The 20,104-nt window shown below is 52.1% G+C and overlaps 1 protein-coding gene across 2 annotated transcripts; it reads right to left on the bottom strand.

Annotated features, from left to right (window-relative positions):
- Positions 1-13: 13 nt before the first annotated feature.
- On the bottom strand, positions 14-19,249 carry CLIP3 (CAP-Gly domain containing linker protein 3). Of its 2 annotated transcripts, none has more exons than XM_056136499.1 (14): positions 19,091-19,249; positions 18,570-18,755; positions 13,533-13,672; positions 13,349-13,442; positions 12,999-13,160; positions 12,492-12,610; positions 11,210-11,446; positions 6,346-6,481; positions 6,058-6,186; positions 3,090-3,233; positions 2,899-3,022; positions 2,653-2,717; positions 2,034-2,106; positions 14-1,569 (listed from the first exon to the last, which is right to left on the bottom strand). In XM_056136499.1, exons 2-14 carry the CDS (start codon positions 18,739-18,741, stop codon positions 1,515-1,517), a joined length of 1,650 nt encoding a protein of 549 aa, XP_055992474.1. In that variant the 5' UTR covers positions 18,742-18,755; positions 19,091-19,249; the 3' UTR covers positions 14-1,514. The 2 variants fall into 2 exon arrangements, with proteins under 2 accessions (XP_055992474.1, XP_055992475.1); XM_056136500.1 differs by having other exon boundaries at positions 12,492-12,607.
- Positions 19,250-20,104: the final 855 nt, after the last annotated feature.

Genomic DNA, 20,104 nt, shown 5'->3' with positions numbered 1-20,104 from the left:
GCAAACACAGAGAAACCATAGAAACGTCTTTATTGAAGGGGGCAGGGGGGTCATGCTGAGGGGACATGCAGTGAAGGGGCAGTTGTGAGCTGTCCTTGGTGGTCAGGGCCCCAGATCCGCCCTGGACCCCCCTGGGCCTTCCAGGGTCTCCCTCAGACTGTTGGTCTGGCCCGGATGCTGTTGAGGTCCTGTGGGCCAGTCCCTCAGATTTGGTGTTTGGGACCTGTGACCAGAAGGCAGATCAAGATGAGGGCTCCAGGATTTGAGATCCCCTCAAGGCCTTGGGGCCCTTCGTGTATTAGAGATGGAGTTTTAGGATTTAGGGTTCCCTTGGGGCTGGGGCTCTTGGAATTTGAGTGTCTTGAGATCCATGAAGGTGGTGTTCAAGTCCTCTCGTTTCCAGGGATGAGTTCCTGTTTGGGTTCTCCTGGTGCCTATGAACAGGGCTTGAGGTGCCAAGGTAGCCCGGGATGTATATCCTGGCTGCAGTCTCCTTCATCCCAGGCACAAGGACCTCCATAATTGGGGTTACCAGAGGGCTGAAGATTGGATTTTTAAATTTGGGATTCTTTGGGGATTCCCCCTCTCCCAAATCCATGATTTGAGGAACCTGGGAGTTAGGGTCTTGGGGTCTTCTAAGGGGTTACAGGACTTGGAACAGGGGAGTTTGGGAAATGTACTCTTGGGGCTTAGGATCCCCGGAGTGTTAGAATGGGGCCTCCAAATTTTGGGGTTCCCCAAAGGGGGAAGTCATTAAAAAATAGATAATTTTTCTGGGAACCTGGCCAGCACAGCAGCTGTGGGCCGTGTAGGGTGGGCTTCATACAAGGCACTGGGGGTTTCTTGAGGGTGCAGAGGGCAGGAAGACTTGGGGGTCCTGTAATTAGCACTTCCAGGACTGTTTTGGTGTCTATAAATTGGAGGTGACAGTAGGCTGGCTGATGTGGGTTTCTTCTTGAGATGTAAGAGCAGGGGTCTTTGTTAATGGCAGGGATCAATCTGTGATTGCAGTGTAAGGAATCTAAGATGAACATGGGGGGCGGTCACAGATTCTTGAGGGGCTGATGTTCAATGTAGGAGAGTGGCATGAAGGTCTCTTACTGTTGTTCTGGAGGTGTGACCTGTGTTTAGTCAAGGGGTCCTGATGGGTGGGGGTGGGGGGACTTGACAATGAGTGACTCGGGAATGTTATGTGGAGGAGCATCCTGTAGAGAAGATCACCATCATCTGGGGAAGGGGGAGGATGCAGAAATCTGTTTAGGGGTTCTGCTCTGAGGGGTTAGGATAGGAACTAGCCTGAAGTTCTACACTCAGGGAATCTCTTTCTGGGTAACTTGGGGGTCTGTATTTGGGAGGTTATTATGTTAATGGGGCCTCAAGTGGCTGAGGGCTGGCTAATGGGGTCTCTATTCTGGATGTGTTACTGGGAATCTATCTCAGGGTGACTTGGGAGCGCCTTGTGTCAGGAGACACTAGAGGGGTTCTGGGGTTCTTTTGTGGGCTAGGCCAGGCCCCTAAGACTGCATCTCTGCCCTCAGCATCCAGGGAAACCAGCAGCAGAAGAGCAACCTGGAATGGAAAACCAGTCACATCTAGGTGTGGGGCCATGGGGACCCATCACTAAGCTCTCCCCAAGGCAGGTATCTGGTGTGTGTGTGTGTTGGGCGGGGGGGGTCTCCCTCTCTGGTGAGGCCTTCTCAGCCGATGCAGAGCTGAGGGCAGTCTCCCTCTTTCACCTATCCCAGCCAGGACTAGGGAGAGCTCAGAGCCCAGTGTGCACAGGGCCCCAGCTTGCACCCCATGAACTGCCACCCCAGAACCAGTGACCCCCAGAGCCCCTGAGGTAGTGCAAGCCAACAAGTCACCAAAATTCAGTGTGGGGGACTCAGTCCCTAAAGACTCTGGGTCAGCAGACAGCTCCCATGTTCTCCTAAGCAGCATTCCCAGCCCCCGCCAGAGCGCCAGAGTCCCTGGGCAGCCTGTGAGAGGTACTCCATGAGCACACCCAGAAGGGCCAGGGGGCGGCTACACACCTGGAGATGGAGTTCTCTGAGGCGATGTCCTTTGGGGTCCGGACTGTCGTGAAGGTGCGTTTGGGCTGTGTCACTGAAGAGGGGGGCAGGATCCCAGATGAAGGATGACAGACTTTCCTGGGCCCTTAGTCCCACCTCAGCTTCATTACTACTCACCCCTCCCCAGTCCCACCATGATCCCAAGTTACATATGCCCAACTGGACCTCTTGTGAAAAATATCCCGTGACCCCCAGTATCCATGTCCCCAGAGCCTGCCTATAGCTGTCACTAGCATCTCTGTACCCCATAGCACCTCTCCTCTTGGGGATTCTGTCATCATTTTCTTGGACCTCTGTCCCCACTTAAATAACGGAGTTTAAATTCTTTTTTTTCCTTTTTGGGTCATACCCGGCGATGCATAGGGGTTACTCCTGGCTCTGCACCCAGAAATTACTCCTGGAGGTGCTTGGGGGACCAGATGAGATGCTGAGAAACGAACCCAGGTCAGCCGTGTGCAAGGCCAACGCCCTACCTGCTGTGCAATCACTCCAGTCCCAGGGGGGTTAAATTCTTGTCACCTCATATACCTGAGATCCTGCAGCCCTAACTTCTCTTCCAGATCTTCCCACCCCAACTCACTTGTGACTTGATGCACTTTTTTGGCTCCAGCATTGTCTCCGGGGGGGTCAGTAGATCCACCAATTCTGGGGAGACATGGGAAGGGGTGGGAGAGTCAGAGACACAAGGGCCTGACCAGGAGCCAAGCCCCAGGCCTGTGGGAAAGAGTGTAAGTGGCGATCCACACCCTCCAAGGCAGCTAAGGGTTTGGTGTGGGGTCAGAAGTGGGGATCAGGGAGCTGGGGTGGGAGGGAAGCCTGCACTCACCTCTGAATCCGGGATGCTGGTGCAAAGACTCCATGCCGTGGTGGACAGGTGAAGTAGCGAACACCAAAGACGGAGCCGTCATGCTTGCCTGTGGGCTGGTCGAGCTCGATGCCGTACCAGTAACCTGCAGTGGGAAGGTTTCAGGACGCCCCAACACCCTCAGGACCCCCAGCCCAGGTCCCCAGCCTTACCCGGAGCAAAGTCTGTCTTCCCGTAGAAGCGCACGATCCCCTGCTTCTGGCCGGCAACGAGCACCTGGTCTCCGACCTCAGCCTTGGCCCCATCGCGCTGCTGCAGGCTGCCCAGGGATGGGGAGGATGGGGGCTTCTTCTTGCCTGGGGGTGCAGAGTGCAGGGGCAGGATAGGGGGTGGGGTTCTCTAAGTGGCTTGGCGTTCTCCCATGGAGAAAAAAGAAACTCTCCTCTGATTCCAATCAGAGGAACTCAAGAGCCTTCTCCCAAAGTTTTTTTTTTTTTTTTGCTATTTGGGTCACACCCAGCGATGCATTGGGGTGACTCCTGGCAGTGCTGAGGGGACCATAGGGGATGCTGGGAATCAAACCTGGGTTGGCCGCGTGCAAGGCAACCGCCCTATCTGTTGTGCTAGTGCTCCAGCCCCTCTCCCAAACATTTTGTTGTTGTTGTTGTTGTTTTGAGGGGAGCCACACTTAGCGGTGCTCAGAGCTTGTTCCTATCTCTGCACTCAGGGATTACTTCTAGCAGGTTCTCAAACCATATGAGGTACAAGGGATTGAACCCGGGTCAGTGATGTGCAAGGCAAGCACTCTACACTGTATTATTGCTCCTGCCTGTATTTTTGGTGGGGATGGGGGCATGGGGAAAGCCATACCTGGCAGTGCTCAGGACTTACTTCTGGCTCTGTACTCAGGGATCATTCTTGGTGGGCAAAGGGGACTATCTGGGATGCTGGGAATCGAACCCAGGTTATTCTCGTGCAAGGCAAGTGCCCTACCTGCTGTACAATCTCTCCAGGTCCCCCTTTTTAAATTATTATTTTTGGGGATTTGGGGGTCATACCTGGTAGTGTTCAGGGCTTACTCCTGGAAGGTCAACAACACTCAGGATCATTCAGACCATTTGAGGTGCTGAGGATTGAACCCAGTTCAGAAGTGGGCAAGGCAACTGCCGTAACAACTATACTATCTGTTGAGCCCCACTTCCGAACTTTGGGGCTTTGGTTTGAAAAGAACACTGAACTCCACTGTCACAGAACTAGAGGATAGACTTTAGGCCCAAGGGGAAACTGAGTCAATATCTGCAAAACAAACTTCTTTGTTCTGGTATTAAAAAAAAAAGTAAGGGAACAACAAATGGACAAAACCATTTGCCCTGGATATCTGGTCTATGGAATTGAGCTTACATGGGGGGTGAGAGGAGTGGGGGTTAGGAGGGACCCTTGGGATACTGGTGGAGAGAAGTGGGCTCTCTGGTGATGGAATGACATATGCACAAAAAGTATGATTTACTGTATTGTTAATTCCAGTATCACAATAAAAATTAAAAAAATAAAAACCAAAAAAACCCCACTGGGCTGGAGCAATAGTATAGCAAGAAGAATGCTTGTCTTGCATAGAGCCAACCCACATCTGATCCCCAGTACCACATATGGTCCCCTGAGCTCTCCAGGAGTAATCCCTAAACGCAAAGCCAAGAGTAAGCCCTGAGCACTGCTGCATATGGCCCTCAAACCAAGTAAATAAAGAACGAAACAAGAAAAAAACAAAACAAGAAAATAACAAAACCTTTGAGAAACTCCTTTCTAAAAGCAAAGATTATCTGCAGATAGTTAGGTCCATGGAAGTCAGGAGGCCCAGACACTGTCCTTTTAAGATGGGGGACAGGGGCAGAAAAGGAGAAACTACTGGAGAATATGAAAGGACCATCAAGGGTCCAAGGCGTCCCCTGTACCAAGGCCAGATTAACTTTTATGTATGCAGAGAACTCCAGGCTAAGACAATTTGGAGAAATTTTAAATAATCTCCCAAAAGCCATTTTTTGCTTTCTCCCCTCTGGAGAAGCCTGCGTTCTCCCTTAAACACGTGTTCCTCTTTCTCCTCCTCATATCTAAGTAAATTTTTTTAGTTTGTTTAGTTTTGGGGTCACACCGAACCATGCTCAGAGCTTACTCCTGGCTCTGCACTCAAGAATCACTCAGAAATCAAGCACAGGTTGGCCTCATGCAAGAAAAAATGCCTTGCTGTACGATCTCTCCAGCCTCCTAAGAAAATTTCTTGCAAAATATTATTTTGGGGAACCCGAGTGATAGTACAGGGAGTAGGGCATTTGCCTTGCATGCAGCCAACCTGGATTTGATTCCCAGCATCCCATATTGTTCCCCAAGCCTTTGGGGAGTGACCTCTGAGAATAAAGCAAGGAGTAAGCCCTCAGCACCACCAGGTACGGTCAAAAAGAAAAAAAAAAAAACCCACCAAATTAAAAAAAAAAACACTAAAGCAAATCATTTTGCTTCACTAGTAAAATAAAATGAGGGGAAAGATCTAAAGAGATAACTCAAAAGGCTGAAGTACACATCTGCACGAGGCAGGCCCAGGTTCAATGCCCAGCATCAAATAGTCCCCACTGGGAATGACCCCTGAGCACTGCTGGAGAAACCCAAATTCCAAAGGAATAAATTAAATGAAGGTTTGCGAATTAATCAAGTTCTAAACCTAGGACATGCCCCCTGTCCCCACCTATACAGAGTCTTTCCTACAACTTGAGGAAATCTTTGGACCTTGAGGTAGAGAAAGCACAGGTCCTTCCAACAATTAGAGGCACAAGTACCGAGTCAATGGAGAAAGTGAATCATGGAAGTCGGGAACTGAGACTGGTCTTGCGAATGGGAGTCTGGGGGCCAGGGATGTGGCTCAAGTGGTAAAGCAAAGACCACACATGTGCCAGGCCTTGGGTTCCTCATGTGCTGCAGTGTGACCCTGATGGACCCCCCAGCACAGCCAGGTAACCCCTAAGCCCCAGCACCACCAGATATGGCCTCCACAACATCAAAACAATAGGTTCAATCATTCATTCATTCAAACAGGAGTTTTGACCTAGGGAGGAACTGTGTCACAGAAGATGAGTACACCCCAGTGTATCCCCAATTCTGGTTGTCCACCCCGTCTCAGGCTCCCTCTCTGACCTTTGTGTTCTCTGCGTCCTTTGCCAGTGACTCGGGAGAAATCCATTCGGGGGGTCCGGGGAGTGGAGGTGACGGATGAGGGGGGTGCATCCACTGCCTTGGAGATCTTGGACACAGAAGCAAAGAGACCTGGGGACAGGCAGAGCCTGGGCTGAGAGCTATCCATGTCTATGCCCTTCCCCCTCCCCCTGGAACCAGCCCCCTCTTCCCCTCCCCACACCAGTCAGCAGCATCTGAACTACTAACTGCATCCCATCACCACCCTTTTGGGACCCAGGTGGCACTGACCCTGCTTGGGGGGGCAGATGAAGTAGCGGACACCCCCAACACTTCCGTCGTTCTTGCCCTCGGGTTCATCCAGCTCCACGCCCACCCACTGGCCACTGGCAAACTCGGTGGTCCCGCAGAACCGCAGCGTGCCCGTCTGAGGAGACAAAGGAGGCCTTGACTGCTCACTGACACAAAGGCAGCGTGGGGTTGCAGGAGGGAGCCCCCTGACTGCTCAGTTCAGGCATCACCATCAATGGCAATGACTACCCTTCACCATATTTCAAAGTCCTGGCTGTGAACTGGGAACTGGAAGGTACCAGACTTTGGAGAGATAGAACAGGCGGCACAGTGCTGGCCTTGCATGTGTCTGACCCTACTTTAAATCCCCTGCACTGGGGCTGGAGTGATAGCACAGCGGGCAGGGCGTTTGCCTTACATGAGGCCAACCTGGGTTCGAATCCCAGCGTTCCATATGGTCCCTTGAACATCGGCAGGAGTAATACCTGAGTGCAGAGCCAGGAGTAACCCCTGGGCATCGCCAGGTGTGACCCAAAAAAGCAAAATAAATAAATTAATAAATCCCCTGCACTGCCTACGATCCCCCAGTCCTGCCAGAGATCAGTCCTGAGCACAGGGACAGGATCATGTCCTAAGCATCATGGGGTGTGGACCAAAATACCTAGGGGTCAAAAAAAAAAAAGGTACTGATCGTATAGGGTAGTTACAGAGTTGCCCTATCCCTAACAGTAAATAGCCCTAGCCACACAGGACAACTTAAAATCAAACTTTTGAGGAGCCTGAGTGATAGTACAGTGGGTCAGGTGCTTGTCTTGCACGTAGCTGACCTGAGTTTGATCCTCGGCACCCAGTATGTTCCACCCAGTCCCACGAGGAGTGATCCCTATGCATGGTACCAGAAATGAATCCTAAACTCCATTGGGTGTGGCCCCCCAAAAATATAGGGGCCCGAGAGATAGTCAGTGGGTTGAGTGCTTACTTTGCATGCAACCAATCTGGGTTTGATTCCAGAAACTCCTATGGTTCCCTGAGCCCTCCAGGAGTGATCCCTGAGTACACAGTCAGGAGTAAACCCTGAGCACTTCTAGGTATGACCCCCAAACAAACAAACAAACCAAAACAAACAATAAAATCAAACAAAAATTAAAATCAAACTTTCATTTCCATGGTTGCACTCACCCTCCGTTCAGGGTTTATTAGCCACAGGTACCACGTGGCTATGAAAAAGTATAATAGAACTTTCCCAGCACCCCTAAAAGAGTGACAGGGTGAGGTATTAGAGAGCAATGAGAGCACTCAATGCTCACTGGGTTCCATGAGTGCTGGTCTTTATTATCCTACACTTTTGGCTAAGAAATATCTGGGTCTCAGTTTTACCTGTAAAACAGGGCTACCAGTCCACCAGAGAGGCTGTTGTCCAGTTGAAACTTGAAAGTACAGGAGAAGCAGTGAGTGTGGGATTAGCACTGGTTGAGGCTCCTCTGCCCCTTGAAGCCTCTGTTTTTTTGTCCCTAACACGGAATCTCTCATTGTGCCTGCACTGATGGATTGATGTAAGGAATGGAACAAGCCTGGCACATGTGAAGAGCACTTAGTAGGTGTCATTTCCCATTGGAAGGGTCTGAAACCTTCCAAAGAAACAAACACCTTTTTTTTTTTTTTACAAGGGTCACGTTGGGAACGACATATCCATCCTATGGAATTTGGTATGTCGGCAAGTGGACATGGCTATCGAAGAGATTTGAGGAGAAGTCATGGATAATCTTCTCCATTGCCATTCTGGAGGATGTGATGGATCCATCAGGACGTCGGAGGGCAGTCATCTTGGTCTTGTAGTTGGCGAAGGACAGGCGGGCGTTACGAATACTTTTCCCAGCTTCTGCCGCATCTACCAGTACTTCTGCTCTTCTCTCTTTGAGGTCTTCCTTGATCGCATCTCTGCATTGCTTTGCGAGCTCGGACGTTAGCTTGCGGTTGCCTGAGGCATGCGCCAAACCACGCTGGCGAATTAGCTCAAGAGTTTTCAAAGACAGGCGATTTTTTGTGGCTATCTCTCTCTTGGCGTTCCTCGCACATTCGTGGAGGTGCTGAACCAGTCGATTGTATTCCTCGTCAATGTTGTCAACAATGGCAACTTCCCATGTTGCCGCAATAGTGCCAAAGAGTTCCCAGTTGGTGGTCGTTCTGGGAGTTCTCTTTTTGAACTTTGCAGCCCTTTCCCCCCCCACCCCGCTCTGTGAAGTAGAATTCTGCACGAAGGAGACGGTGGTCCGATCCCGTTCGAAATTTTGGGACAACAGCGACATTGGTCAGGCAAAACCGTCGATTGAATATGACTATGTGTACTTAGGTCGAGAAGTCAACATGACAAATGACCTGGCACCCGAGCTGCGCAGGAGGAAGAGAGCGGTTTGGAACGCCTTCAAGAACGTTGAAGAAATAGCTAAGAGGCTCCGGGCACATCTCTTTGATTCCACTGCTCTTCCTGCATTAACATATGCCTCAGAGACCTGGGCCCTACGCAAACAAGATGAGAACACTATTCAGGTCTCCCAAAGAAGAAAAGAAAGAGCTATGCTTGGAATATCACGTTTCACTCAAATGAGAGAAAGAATCCGGAGTTCTGACATCCGTCGACGATCAAGAATCAGGTGCGCTGTCTCATTTGCCAAGGTGTCGAAAATCAGATGGGCTGGTCACGTAATGAGATTTAAAGACGACCGCTGGACTAGAACTGTTACTGACTGGATTCCATGGGATGTCAAAAGACCGCGTGGCTGCCCACCTACCAGATGGTCAGACTTCTTCGTCAAGATCATGAACGATCGGTTTGAGGCTCTTCATGTTCCCAGAGCGAACAGATGCCATTGGGCTACACTAGCACGCGACAGGGACAAATGAAGACGTTACCGGCACCCGCTTGAGCAAATCGCCGACTAACGGGAAGTTAAGTGATTAAGTGAAGTGACTAGGATCACATCCAATCGTGCTCAGGACTTATACTGGCTCTGCACTCAGGGATCATTCCTAATGGGCTCAGGGAACCATACTGGATACTGTACTATCTCCCTGAGAACTTGACACTTTTAACTAATTCAAACCTCCATCCCCTCCTTAAGATGGGCTGTGCTATTAGTATCATTTTACAGATGAAGAAATTTAGGCCCAGAGAAGTGGATTCAGTGGACCCAGGTTCCACAGCCAAAGGCTGAGCCTGAGCCTATAACCTTCGTGCTGTGCCACTTCTCTGAGGGACCTGGTATCACAGGTCTGTAGGGGCTTCACCTCTCTGAGCTTCTTACAGTCTTCTGGTAAGATAGGTAGAGATAACCCCTTCCAGTTTCAGAAGGGGTAATATGAGTCTTGCTTAGGTTGTGGCAAGAGAGTTTTATTTTTCTTTTCCTTTTTTTTTTTTGTGTGTGTGTATGTGTGTTACACTTGGTGATCTCGGGAGTTACTCCTGGCTCTCTGCTCTCAGGAATTACTCCTGAGGTGCTCAGGGGACCATATGGGATCCCGGGGACTGAACCCAGGTGGGCTGCATGCAAGTCTAACACCCTACCTACTGTACTATCACTCTAGCCCTGTGAGAGTTTTCTGGGTAGGACTGACCATCAGACTCCTGACTCAGAAACAAACTCTGTGATGATTTCTTAATGATGTACAAGAAACAAAATCCAAATTGCTTGCTGGCCAGCAGAGGTGGGGTGACTAAGCTCCCCCTTAACCTCTGTCTCATTCTCCCTATCCTGTCACTCTATCCCTGCCATCCTCCAGGTCTCTGAACCTACAGTTCCCTAGCCCCCATATTCCTGCAGGGGAAATGCCTTCCCACCTCTGACATCATTTCCTCCAAGAAGCCTTCCTGAAACACCTCTGCTGAGACCATCCCGGTCCTCAGCCAGGACAACTGAAAAAATCCCAAACACTTAATAATTTTCCAAGTCCTGACTCGACAAGAAAGCATCTTGACTTTGGGTTGACTATTTGTTTTGATTTTTGTTTTGGGGCCATATCTGGCAGTGCTCAAGGGTTATTCCTGGTTCTGTGCTCAGGAATCTCTCCTGGAGGTGCTCAAGGGATCCTATGGGGTGCTGGGGAACCCAGGTTGGCCATGTGCAAGGCAAACGCCCTATCTGCGGTACTCTCTCTGGTCCCCTTGGGTTGGCTTTTTTTGTTTGTTTTTTGGGCCACACCTGGCAATGCACAGAGGTTACTCACTGGGCGATGCTCAGGGGTTACTCCTGGCTCATGCACTCAGGAATTGCTCCTGGCGGTGCTTGGGGGAACACATGGGATGCTGGGAATCGAACCAGGGTTGGCTGGTGTGCAAGGCAAATGCCCTACCCGCTGTGCTTGATAGCACAGTCCCTTAGGTTGGCTTTTTCAACTGTCTCTCCTTTGTGAGAACAGAAATAGCCTCACAAGAGGCTGACACAGCCCTGAAACCTCAGGGACAGGGCTGGGTCCAGCACGGCGCCGGAGGGACGGCAGGTGACTGAATCCATGCCTCTCATCTTCACTCCCCGTCAGCCCGACTGCTCTAACCTGGACCTTCCTCATCAGAGTACTGGCAACACTGGGGTGGTGGTGGGACCTGAGCAGGGATCACAAAGCCCCAGAGACCCAAGAGGACAGTCAAGGCAGCCACCACTGCTCTGGGCTGTCACTGTGCAGTGAAGTCATGTGACTGTCTTCTCCCCTGGGCAGAGAGCTCAGCAGGGGACGGAAGAGTGGAGGGCGGACACTAGGACTGGGAGGAGGGTGGACAAAGACAAAGACAAAGACAAAGAGGATCAGCCCTCGCTTGGCCCCGGGCCGCAGCGCAACTGCGGAGTCCCCTCACATGCCCCGAGCCCCTGACCTTCTGGCCATCCAGCAGCACGCGGTCTCCCAGACGCAGGCCCAGGGCGCTGAGCATAAGATTGCCGGGGACGTTGTCATAGTTGGGGAGTGTGACCTTGGGGAGGGCGCAGGAAAGTGGCACGGCCTCTTCCAGCAGCGTTCGCAGCTCCTTGGCCACCAGCGCTGCCTCGGCCTTGTCCAGAGACATGTCCATGGGGTCTGGCACCACCTCTGCTGGCACCTGTCCCTTTCGGTTCTGAGGGTCGATAGGAAAAAAGAGGGCAAAGACTCAGAAGCCATGGGCCGGGGCAGCCCTGGTCTGGGTGAAGCTGAGAGGCGGGTAGGTTATACCCTGTGCCTACATGGGAATAAGAAATGGTGGTGCCGGGCTGCAGACCACATCCCAAGAGAGTGTTCTGTACACAGACCTCAGGCTTAGATGTAAGCAGTTGGGTGGGGGGTGGGGGGGGAGTGGAGCCAGTAGGAAATGAGAGGCCAACTCTCAGGACCGTCCAAGCACCGGGGGAAGTGGGGGTGAAGATTGAAAATGGCTTCCTGTGCTTCTGGGTCCTACTGGCCAATGGAGAATGGGAGAGGAAGGGCCTCGGGGGCACAGAACATGTACCCCCATAGTGATACGTACAGAGCTGAGGGAGCTGCAAGTAATTGGTATTGGGGAATGACCTAGATCCTAGGTGGGTGAGCATTGTGGCGGGGGGGTGGGGGCATGTCAAAGAGCATGTAGAGATTTATGGAGATGCTCGCCACTCTGGCTCTCTGTGATCTAGAAATGCTGACAGCAGAGTCCCCCAGTCAGCAGGGATTCAAGGAGGGTATTCTTGCTGGAAGGCTCTGGCCTCAGTTTCCTCACTGTAAAATAAGACTCCTACCAGAGTATCCCAATGAGTACCCCAAGTCCAACACAAGATCGATGTGATCGGCAATGAGGTGAGCGCCTGGGGAAGGCAGGGCAAGGGTAGGGTCCTTGACATGTTTGAACCAAAAAAACTTTTCCCTCTCTCTACCTTATGCTCTCTGGCCTCAGTTTCCTCACTGTAAAATAAGGTTCTTACTAGACTTCAGCTTACACACAAATGCATGCTGCAAATATCAGCCCTTCTTCCTCTGCTGCATGTACAGATGCCTTTTGTAATATTTTGGGAGCAGCCAGACATGCAGGAGTTACTGGGGAATGACCTGCCTCATCCTCCGCAGAGGCTTCTGGCCAGAACAGGGGATGGAGGAAGGGGGGCAGGGACAGGGGGAACGCAAATCATGGGCACGGGTCAAGGAAGCAGTACCCGCAGCGCTGGGTTGGCACCGTGCTCCAGCAAGCATTTGGCGGCTCCCAGGCACAGGTTGGAAGCTGCGATGTGCAAGGCTGAGCCATGGTTGAAGTCACTGCACGTGGAGTTCACTACTGGGAGGAGAGCAAAAGGAGAACTCTGGGTGAGCACTGGATCTCCCTGGCCTCCCTGCTCCCGCTTCCTCCAAATCCAACACTTAAGCCCACAAAGCCCCTACCCCTCTACCCGCACCTTCCACCCTCGGCCTGATCAGGTTCAGCCCTGGCTTGTGGGGGAAGACACAGAGCTACTTTCCCACTCCTCCAGCATCCTACTCCCTCTTGGATCCGTATCTGGGTCCCCTTTCCCCTCCCAGCCCCAGCGGGCCCCATCACTCTGCATCCAGGTACCCAACTCCTTGCTCCATGTCCTCTGCCTCCAAACCCTGGGCAGCTCCTTTTGCTACCACCCTCTTCCCTCCCTGGCTCCTGGCATCTTGCTGCCGATCTCACGATCTCTCACCTCGGGGCCGTGCGCCCTTCAGCAGCACGCGCACCAGATCGGGCACGTCGAAATAGGCCGCGTAGTGAAGCGCGTTCATATTGGTCCAGCGGCTGCGCAGGGTAACGTCGGCGCCCAGCGCCAGCAGCTGCTGTGACAGGCGCACGGCTGCGGCAGGGTCCCCTGTGTGAAGAAGAAGGTCAGCTTTGGTCCCCTCCAGGGCACAGAAAGGCCCTGGGCCTCAGGGATTAGGCCTGAGATCCTAGGCTATGAGTTCAGGATGGAAGATTTGGGGGACATAGACTCAGGGTTTGAGGAGGGTTTGAAAGTTTTCAGGCCTAAAACCCTGGCCTTAAGGGTTGAGCCCTCACCGACTCCGTGGGCACCCGCTTTGCACGCATAGTGGAGGAGTGTCATGTCTGTCAGCCCATCACGGTCATTCACGTGGCAGCCTCGACGCAAGATCTGAAGCATAAGGTACAGAGAAGGGAAAGTGTGTCTGGTCCAAACACATCGGGCACCCCACCCTCTCCCCACCTTTTCCCAGGTGCTCACCTCATTGCCAATGACATCGATCTTGTGTTGGACTTGGGGTACCCATTGGCGCACAATGGCGAACAGTTCAGGGATGGTGGTCTGTGGGTCGAACAGAATCTCCTGGCACGCAGGGTCATTGGGGTCGAAGAAGGTGAAGGCTGGGGTGGTGAAAGGTCCAAGGTCACTCAGGGAAGTTGACTCCCCACTGCCTTTTCCATTCTGAGGCAAGGAAGCTCTTAGCCTTTACCTCCTAAACCCTTCTAATTCATGGGCCTGAGTAATAGTATGGACAGTAGGGCTTCACACACCAGATTTAATCCCTAACATTCTTTAAGGTTCCCTGAACTCATCAGGAATGATGAGTGTAGAGGCGAGAGTAAGCCATGAGCATCACCAGGTATGGCCCCCGCCCCAGATATAAATAAATAATAAATAAAGTCTTTTAGTTAACTGCTTCTAGTCATCGCAGCTTCCTTTATTTAAGACTTCTAGTCAATAAATAAAGTCTTCAGTCAACTGCTGGTACGTTGGGCTTTTGTAGCTCACTGGGGTTGCAAAATTAGAAGTTTCAGTGCATATGCTGCCCTAGTCCATGTGCTGTTTGCCCCCATGTGACAGAGCACATGTGTCACCCACATCTCCCCTCTTGAGATGTGTGCTTTCATATCTAATGCTGGGATGTGTGTAGGGGCTCTCTTCACCTTTGGAGAAGACTGCATTCTCTCTTGAGTGTGTTATTCTCTCTCACTTCCTTTCCCTCTTTACCAACTTCATAAAACCCTCCAAATAAAAGGTTTTACTTCAAAAAACAAAAAACCAAACTCCAGGTTCAACGGAACCGGGAATGGGTGACCTTCCTCCATGTCCCCTCATATTTTCAGCAACTTGGCAGTCACACCCATAACCATCCCTGACAGGCGCCAGATAATCTCATCAACAGCCACGATCCAGAGACTCATTGTCTTTCTCTCTCAGAAGAGAGCATAAAACAACACTGCCATTGCCGTGCCACTGGACCCTGCACCAGGCTGTTTCATTTGGGGTACCCCGGAGGGGGGGCAGGTGAGGTGAGTAAACCTATACCTGGACCTCTTTGCAGCCGCGTGACATCTCATACCTCACACCACTCATATTCCAAGAGTAGTGCCCCGCATTAGATGGGCAGAAGTAGAAGGCAACTAATCTTAGAGGGAAATATATGTTCATCGATTGCCTCGAGCAGGCACCAGTAACGTCTCCTTCGTCCTAGCCCTGAGATTTTAAAGTGCCATATTCAAGGCCCTTTCAGGGTTAGGAGAATGAGACCCATCATTGTTACTGGTATTTGGCATATTGGGTACGCCATGGGGAGTTTGCCAGACTCTGCCATGTGGGCAGGTTACATTCGGTAGCCTGCCAGGTTGTCCAAAGTAAGAAAGAGATAAGATGTCGCGCACTTCCGGGAGCTGGGTTTTATAGTCTCTGGATCTTGGCCGTTGATGGGATTACACGGCAGGGGGTGGGGGGTGGTGGTGGAGGGGGTGGTTGTCAGTTGGTGGGTATGACCCCTGCCTACTGGAAGATGGAGGATCTGGGTGGAGGATGCTCAGCCCCGATCCAAGCAGGCTTGGAGATCTCAGCCCCGGGACCTGCATGCCTTTGCTCCTCTGCCAGTACCTTCATGCTTGTGGAGAGTGGTCTCAGCTATATATGTATATGTACATATATGTGTATATATACATATATAAGCACACAAGGCTCAACTTTTTACAATATAGTAAATCTCTTATAGAAAGGCCTAATGGCCCCTGGGTGAAATACAACAATCTTCACACACTCTCCCTAAGGAAAGTTTTTTGGAGCATTTTCAGCAGTTTATACAATACAAAATAAATTATTTTGGTTCTGCTTTGGGGCAAAGGCTGGGGTTCGGGATGAAAACATCCAAAATATGGTGATGGGATTGGTGTTCGAATATTAAGTGTAATCCAATACTGTGAGCTGCTTTATAAAAATAAAATAAAATTTAAAAAAAAATCAGGAGTTTCACATTAAATCTGGATGCCCAGTGTGTCTTGAACAGTGAGATCACGACCACGTCCTCAAGCAGCAAACTCTACCCTGAGACACAAGATAAGGAGCTGTGCCCTAGCACTCCCACACCCTGGAGTCCCCACACCCTGATGTCCCCATACCCTGGAGTCTCCTCGCTACCTTTGCCCTGCGACTTGTAGGTGCAATTTGGCCCAATTTCTGGAGGGAAAAAAAAATCCAGAAATCTTTGTTTTTAAGACAATGTTTTCTTCAGGGACTGCAATGATAGTACAGTGGGTAGGGTGTTTGCATTATACACAGCCCACCAGGGTTTGATCCTTGGCATCCCTTATTATCCCCTGAGCATTGCCAGAAGTGATCCCTGAATGCAGAGCCAGGAGTCAACCCCTGAATGCAGAGCCAGGAGTGATCCCTGAGCGCAGAGCCAGCAGTAACCTGAGTGCAGCTGATTGTGGTCCAAAAAGACAAAGACAAAAAACAACTAGGAAAAGTTGTTCCCTGCCCCCCCCCCCCGCCCCCGCCCAGGGCTGGAGCAATAGTACAGCAGATAGGGCGTTTGCCTTGCATGTGGTCGACCTGGGTTCGATTCCCAGCATCCCATATGGTTCCCCCCACCCCCAACATGGCCAGGAGTAATTCCTGAATGCAAAGCCAGGAGTAACCTCTGTGCGTCACCCAAAAAGCAAAAAATAAATAAATATATATATATTATATATATATATATTTTTTTTTTCAAAATCCTGTGCAGCCCACATGAACTGTATCAGAGAGCAGGAGCCAACCTCTGGTCAGCCAGAGTGTGGTGCCCAAAGGAAGACCCAGTTCCCCCCATTAGGCTCTGATGGGTGTGTTCCCTAGAGGAGTATCAGCACCCAGTGCAGCGCCTGGGCTGAAGCAGCATTCCGGGCCTGCTGAGTGAAGGGACAGAGGACCGGCCAGATTATCCAGAACCCACGGGGTGCTGAGGCGACAGTGCCAGGGATGGGCCTACACGACTCTGTTAAACTCCCAGTCACGTGACAGTCCTCCCAGGGTCGGATCTCTCCGGGTTCCACCACATGCAGCGTGCAGGCCCTGTGCACACTGACCTTACCCTTCTCTCACCACCCTCGCCTTTTGAGCCTTCCGATACACCTTCCGGTCTCAGGGACTTTGCACTTGCTGTTTTTCGTCTACCCATATTCTCAAGGCTTCGCTGGTCTTTGTGCAAATGTCAGCTCTTCCGAGGCTCCCCAGGGCCCCCAGCATCCCTTCCCCAGCATCTCCCTAGCACAGAACTGACTGCAGTCACTTCAAAGATCACTGCACTTGCTAATGGCCTTTCTCTGTTCCTCCTTCACTTAATCCTTTTCCCTCGGCCTCTGCGTTTCTTGTCTCTCTCACCAGGATGCGAGCACTAAATTTTGCTTCTGCCTTGTTCATTCCAGCACGGCCCCTGGCAGACAGAAGGAGCTTGGTCAACTGTTGTGGAATTTATGGGAAAAATGTAATCAACTGACATACCATTTCCTGGGGAGCACACCTCATCCCTCTCTGCCCAGGGCCACATTTCCAGGTTCCTTCCTATTCTGGAACCAAACGGTCCTCATTCTACAGACAGGATTCCAGCCTCTCCCAGGGTCCCAGCCACATCCAGCTACACCAAGGGAGACTTGCCAGTTTTCAGAGCACATCAGCTTGACCCACCAATGCATCCCTCCTGCCTGATCCTTGTGCGGCCTCCACACCAAACCTGATGTTTAGTTTCTGAATCTTACAGCTGGGTTTTCTAGCCCTGACTTTTAAAAGCTCCTCCTGGATCCGACGCTGGCTGAATGCCACCATCTCTACCCAGAAGCCAGAAGAGGCTTTTAAAAATATAAATCAGTCGACCAATCCTCTTCTTTTAAATGCCCATTCCCCCTCATCCTGCCCCCCCACCCCTCTCCTCCTCATTCCTCTCCCTACACACACAGCTCTTTCAACATCACACTTAGGATGTATCCAAAGTCCTTACTGTGGACTTAAAGACCTTCTTCCAGATTGAGCTCCTGTCACCCCTCATCTCAATTCTGTTCACCCGTACCCTGTGATTAAAAGCCCAAGGCTAGTTCTGCCTCAGGACCTTTGCACTTGCTGTCTGCATAGGACTCTCTTCCTCCCGCATTCCCATGCTGATCCCTCTTCATGCTCTGGGTCTCAGCCCAAATGCCAGCTGGCCAGGAAAGACCCATACTGACCGCAGCCCTCAGCAGGTGCCCATGTCCCATACTCCAGCATTTCTTCCTCTTTTCTTTCATATCCTTCCCTGCAGTCTGAACTGGAACGATCCAACTTAAGAAGTCATTGATTTAATGCCCCCTCTTATGAAAGCTGGACCCACGCCTGAATAGGGCACCATTAAGTACCTTCTCTCACACAGATGCTTAACCATTGCTGCTTGTCACAGAGTAGCAGCAACAGATAAATACTTGATGAATGGTTAGACAATCTGAGTGTTCAAGAGGCCACAAGCACACTCAATTCTGCCCCCCTTCAACCTCCCCGTGAATTCCTGTGGCTGTCTCTCCAAAACCCCTTACCCTGGTCAACGACCCCCCCTACACACATTCATCCTTGGGTGTCCCCCAAATGTCATGTCTCAGAAAAGCCACAACCTAAAACAGCTTTTCCAACACCCTGTTTTTGGCAACCAGAATTTTCATCGTGTACTCCTATCTTTACCTACTATTTTTATTCTTATGTACGTGGTTGGTACTCCCGAGAGTACTCTTTGGCCAAAGACTGGGTCTTTTTGAGACTGTGCTGTGACCCCAGCTCCTAACACATAACCAGGTCCATGACAGGCATTTAACTCTTTGTTGAACTACTCAATGATGTGTCACGAATCAAATATCAGGATTAGTCTATTTCCATTCTCCAATGAGTGAATGGATTGGAAGTCCAGGGGAGCATCAGCCAAGACTCCTCAGGACCATATTCAGATATTCAGAACCCCCCCATTCTCCCCCACCTCCACCCCAGGCCTGGGGAAGTCGTTACCGTAGTCCTTGGGGAGAGGGGCAGGTGCCGAGGGGTGCACCACAGGCTTCTGCCGGCGCTCCTGGGTGGGGCTGGGAGCCTCCGGGGCAGGCTCCTCATCCTCCTCCTCCTCTTCGTCCTCCTCGCCCCGGGGAGGCGGCGGGGCCATCGGGGTAGGATCTGTCTTAGTCATGGTGCTCAGTGGCCCTGGTGCGGGGGGCAGAGTTGGGGGCGACCTTCAGGCGAATCCTGAAGGCTGAGGTCAGCTAGCGGGGCGCCCCACAGTTCTCTGGAGCTCCGCGGCTCCCCACGCCCCCAGCTCCGGCTTGGGAGCAACCCGAGGGCCGCTCGGCACTCATCCGAGGAGCGCGGCCTGAGGGTCCAGCGCCCACCCCTTCCCGGAGGCCCAGCCCCCCATTCTTCTGCTCCCGCGGCGGCGGCCCCGAGTCTAGGCCGCCCCCTCCCCGGTTTGTTTATCTCGGGATGCAGGATGCTTCGCCCCTCCCCTTCCCCGCCGGCCTCCCCTCCAGCTCCCTGCTCACCTCGGGCACCCCACGCTGGAAACCCCGGCTGAAGCGGGGGAGACTGGAGTAACGGGGTGTCGGTGTCGGGGGAAGCGGAGGGGGAGGAGAGGGAGACAGAGAGACGGGGATGAGGCCCAGACGCCGTTCGGGGAGGGGGATGGAGAGGGAGGGGCTCCGTGTGCGCCTGCGCCTTGGCACACCCTCCCCCCCCCTCCCCGCTCCGACTGGGCGCGGGGGAGGAGAGCCTGGGAGGCGGCGGGCGAGCGGGCAGACGCCGAGGATGGGGCGAGAACGAGGAGGTGGCCGCGCAGGGTGCAGGCTCGGGAGACGGAAACGGCCGAGACCCCCGAAGGAGAGGGACGGGGGTGTGAAACACGCTTCATTTTTTGTTTGTTTTTATCTGTCTCCATCGCCCCCCCCCCCTCCGTGGGACCTTCCCGCAGAACTGTAAAAGGACCAATTAGGATGGGGGCTCAGTGGGGGAGCTTTTGCCTCGGTAATCTCAAATTTCTGCCCCATAATAAAAGGGGTGTCCCAAGAAATGATGTTTGACCGACCCCGTGATCATCATTACCATCACAGAGCGTTCAGCCAGCCCAGAGAGGTCAGGTCGCTTTCTCAAGGCACACAGCTAGTAGGTGCTGGAACCAAGGCTTCGAACTCTGAAAAGCCAGGGTGTAGAGGCCCAGCTTTCCAACACTATGGCTGTAACTGTTCAGGACACATCTGCCAAAGCGCCCCTCAGTTCTCTCAGATACTGTAGATCTTGACATCCCAGAGGCCACTCAGGTACTGACAAGGCTGTCACACCCAGCTGGCAGTGACCTACACCTTCCATCACTCAGCCTTGGGGCTGAGTGACCTTCCCTTCCAGCCCTGTCATCCTGGTGGGCAGAACCAGAAAGGGCTGGAGCCCACGCTCTGCATCTGCTCGGGGATGGGAGCCACGGCAGAGATGGCTCAAGTAGCAGAGCAGAGACTAGCATGCGCAAGGCCCCGAGTTCAATCCCTGGGATGGTAGGCCTCTCACCC

Source organism: Sorex fumeus, unplaced genomic scaffold, assembly GCF_029834395.1.
Source record: "Sorex fumeus unplaced genomic scaffold, SorFum_2.1 ptg000122l, whole genome shotgun sequence".
NCBI classification, from domain to species: Eukaryota; Metazoa; Chordata; class Mammalia; order Eulipotyphla; family Soricidae; genus Sorex; species Sorex fumeus.
This window is presented reverse-complemented; position numbering and strand designations above follow the sequence as displayed.

Bases quoted from the DNA above. Each gene is read 5' to 3' on its own strand.
- CLIP3 (XM_056136499.1), bottom strand. From the start codon at position 18,741: ATGACTAAGACAGATCCTACCCCGATGGCCCCGCCGCCTCCCCGGGGC. The intron at 11,447-12,491 runs GTACTGCTTCCT...ATCGACCCTCAG, and splicing joins GTGCCAACCCAGCGCTGCGG to AACCGAAAGGGACAGGTGCC. The intron at 6,482-11,209 runs GTCAGGGGCTCG...TTGTCTCCTCAG, and splicing joins TGCTGCTGGATGGCCAGAAG to ACGGGCACGCTGCGGTTCTG.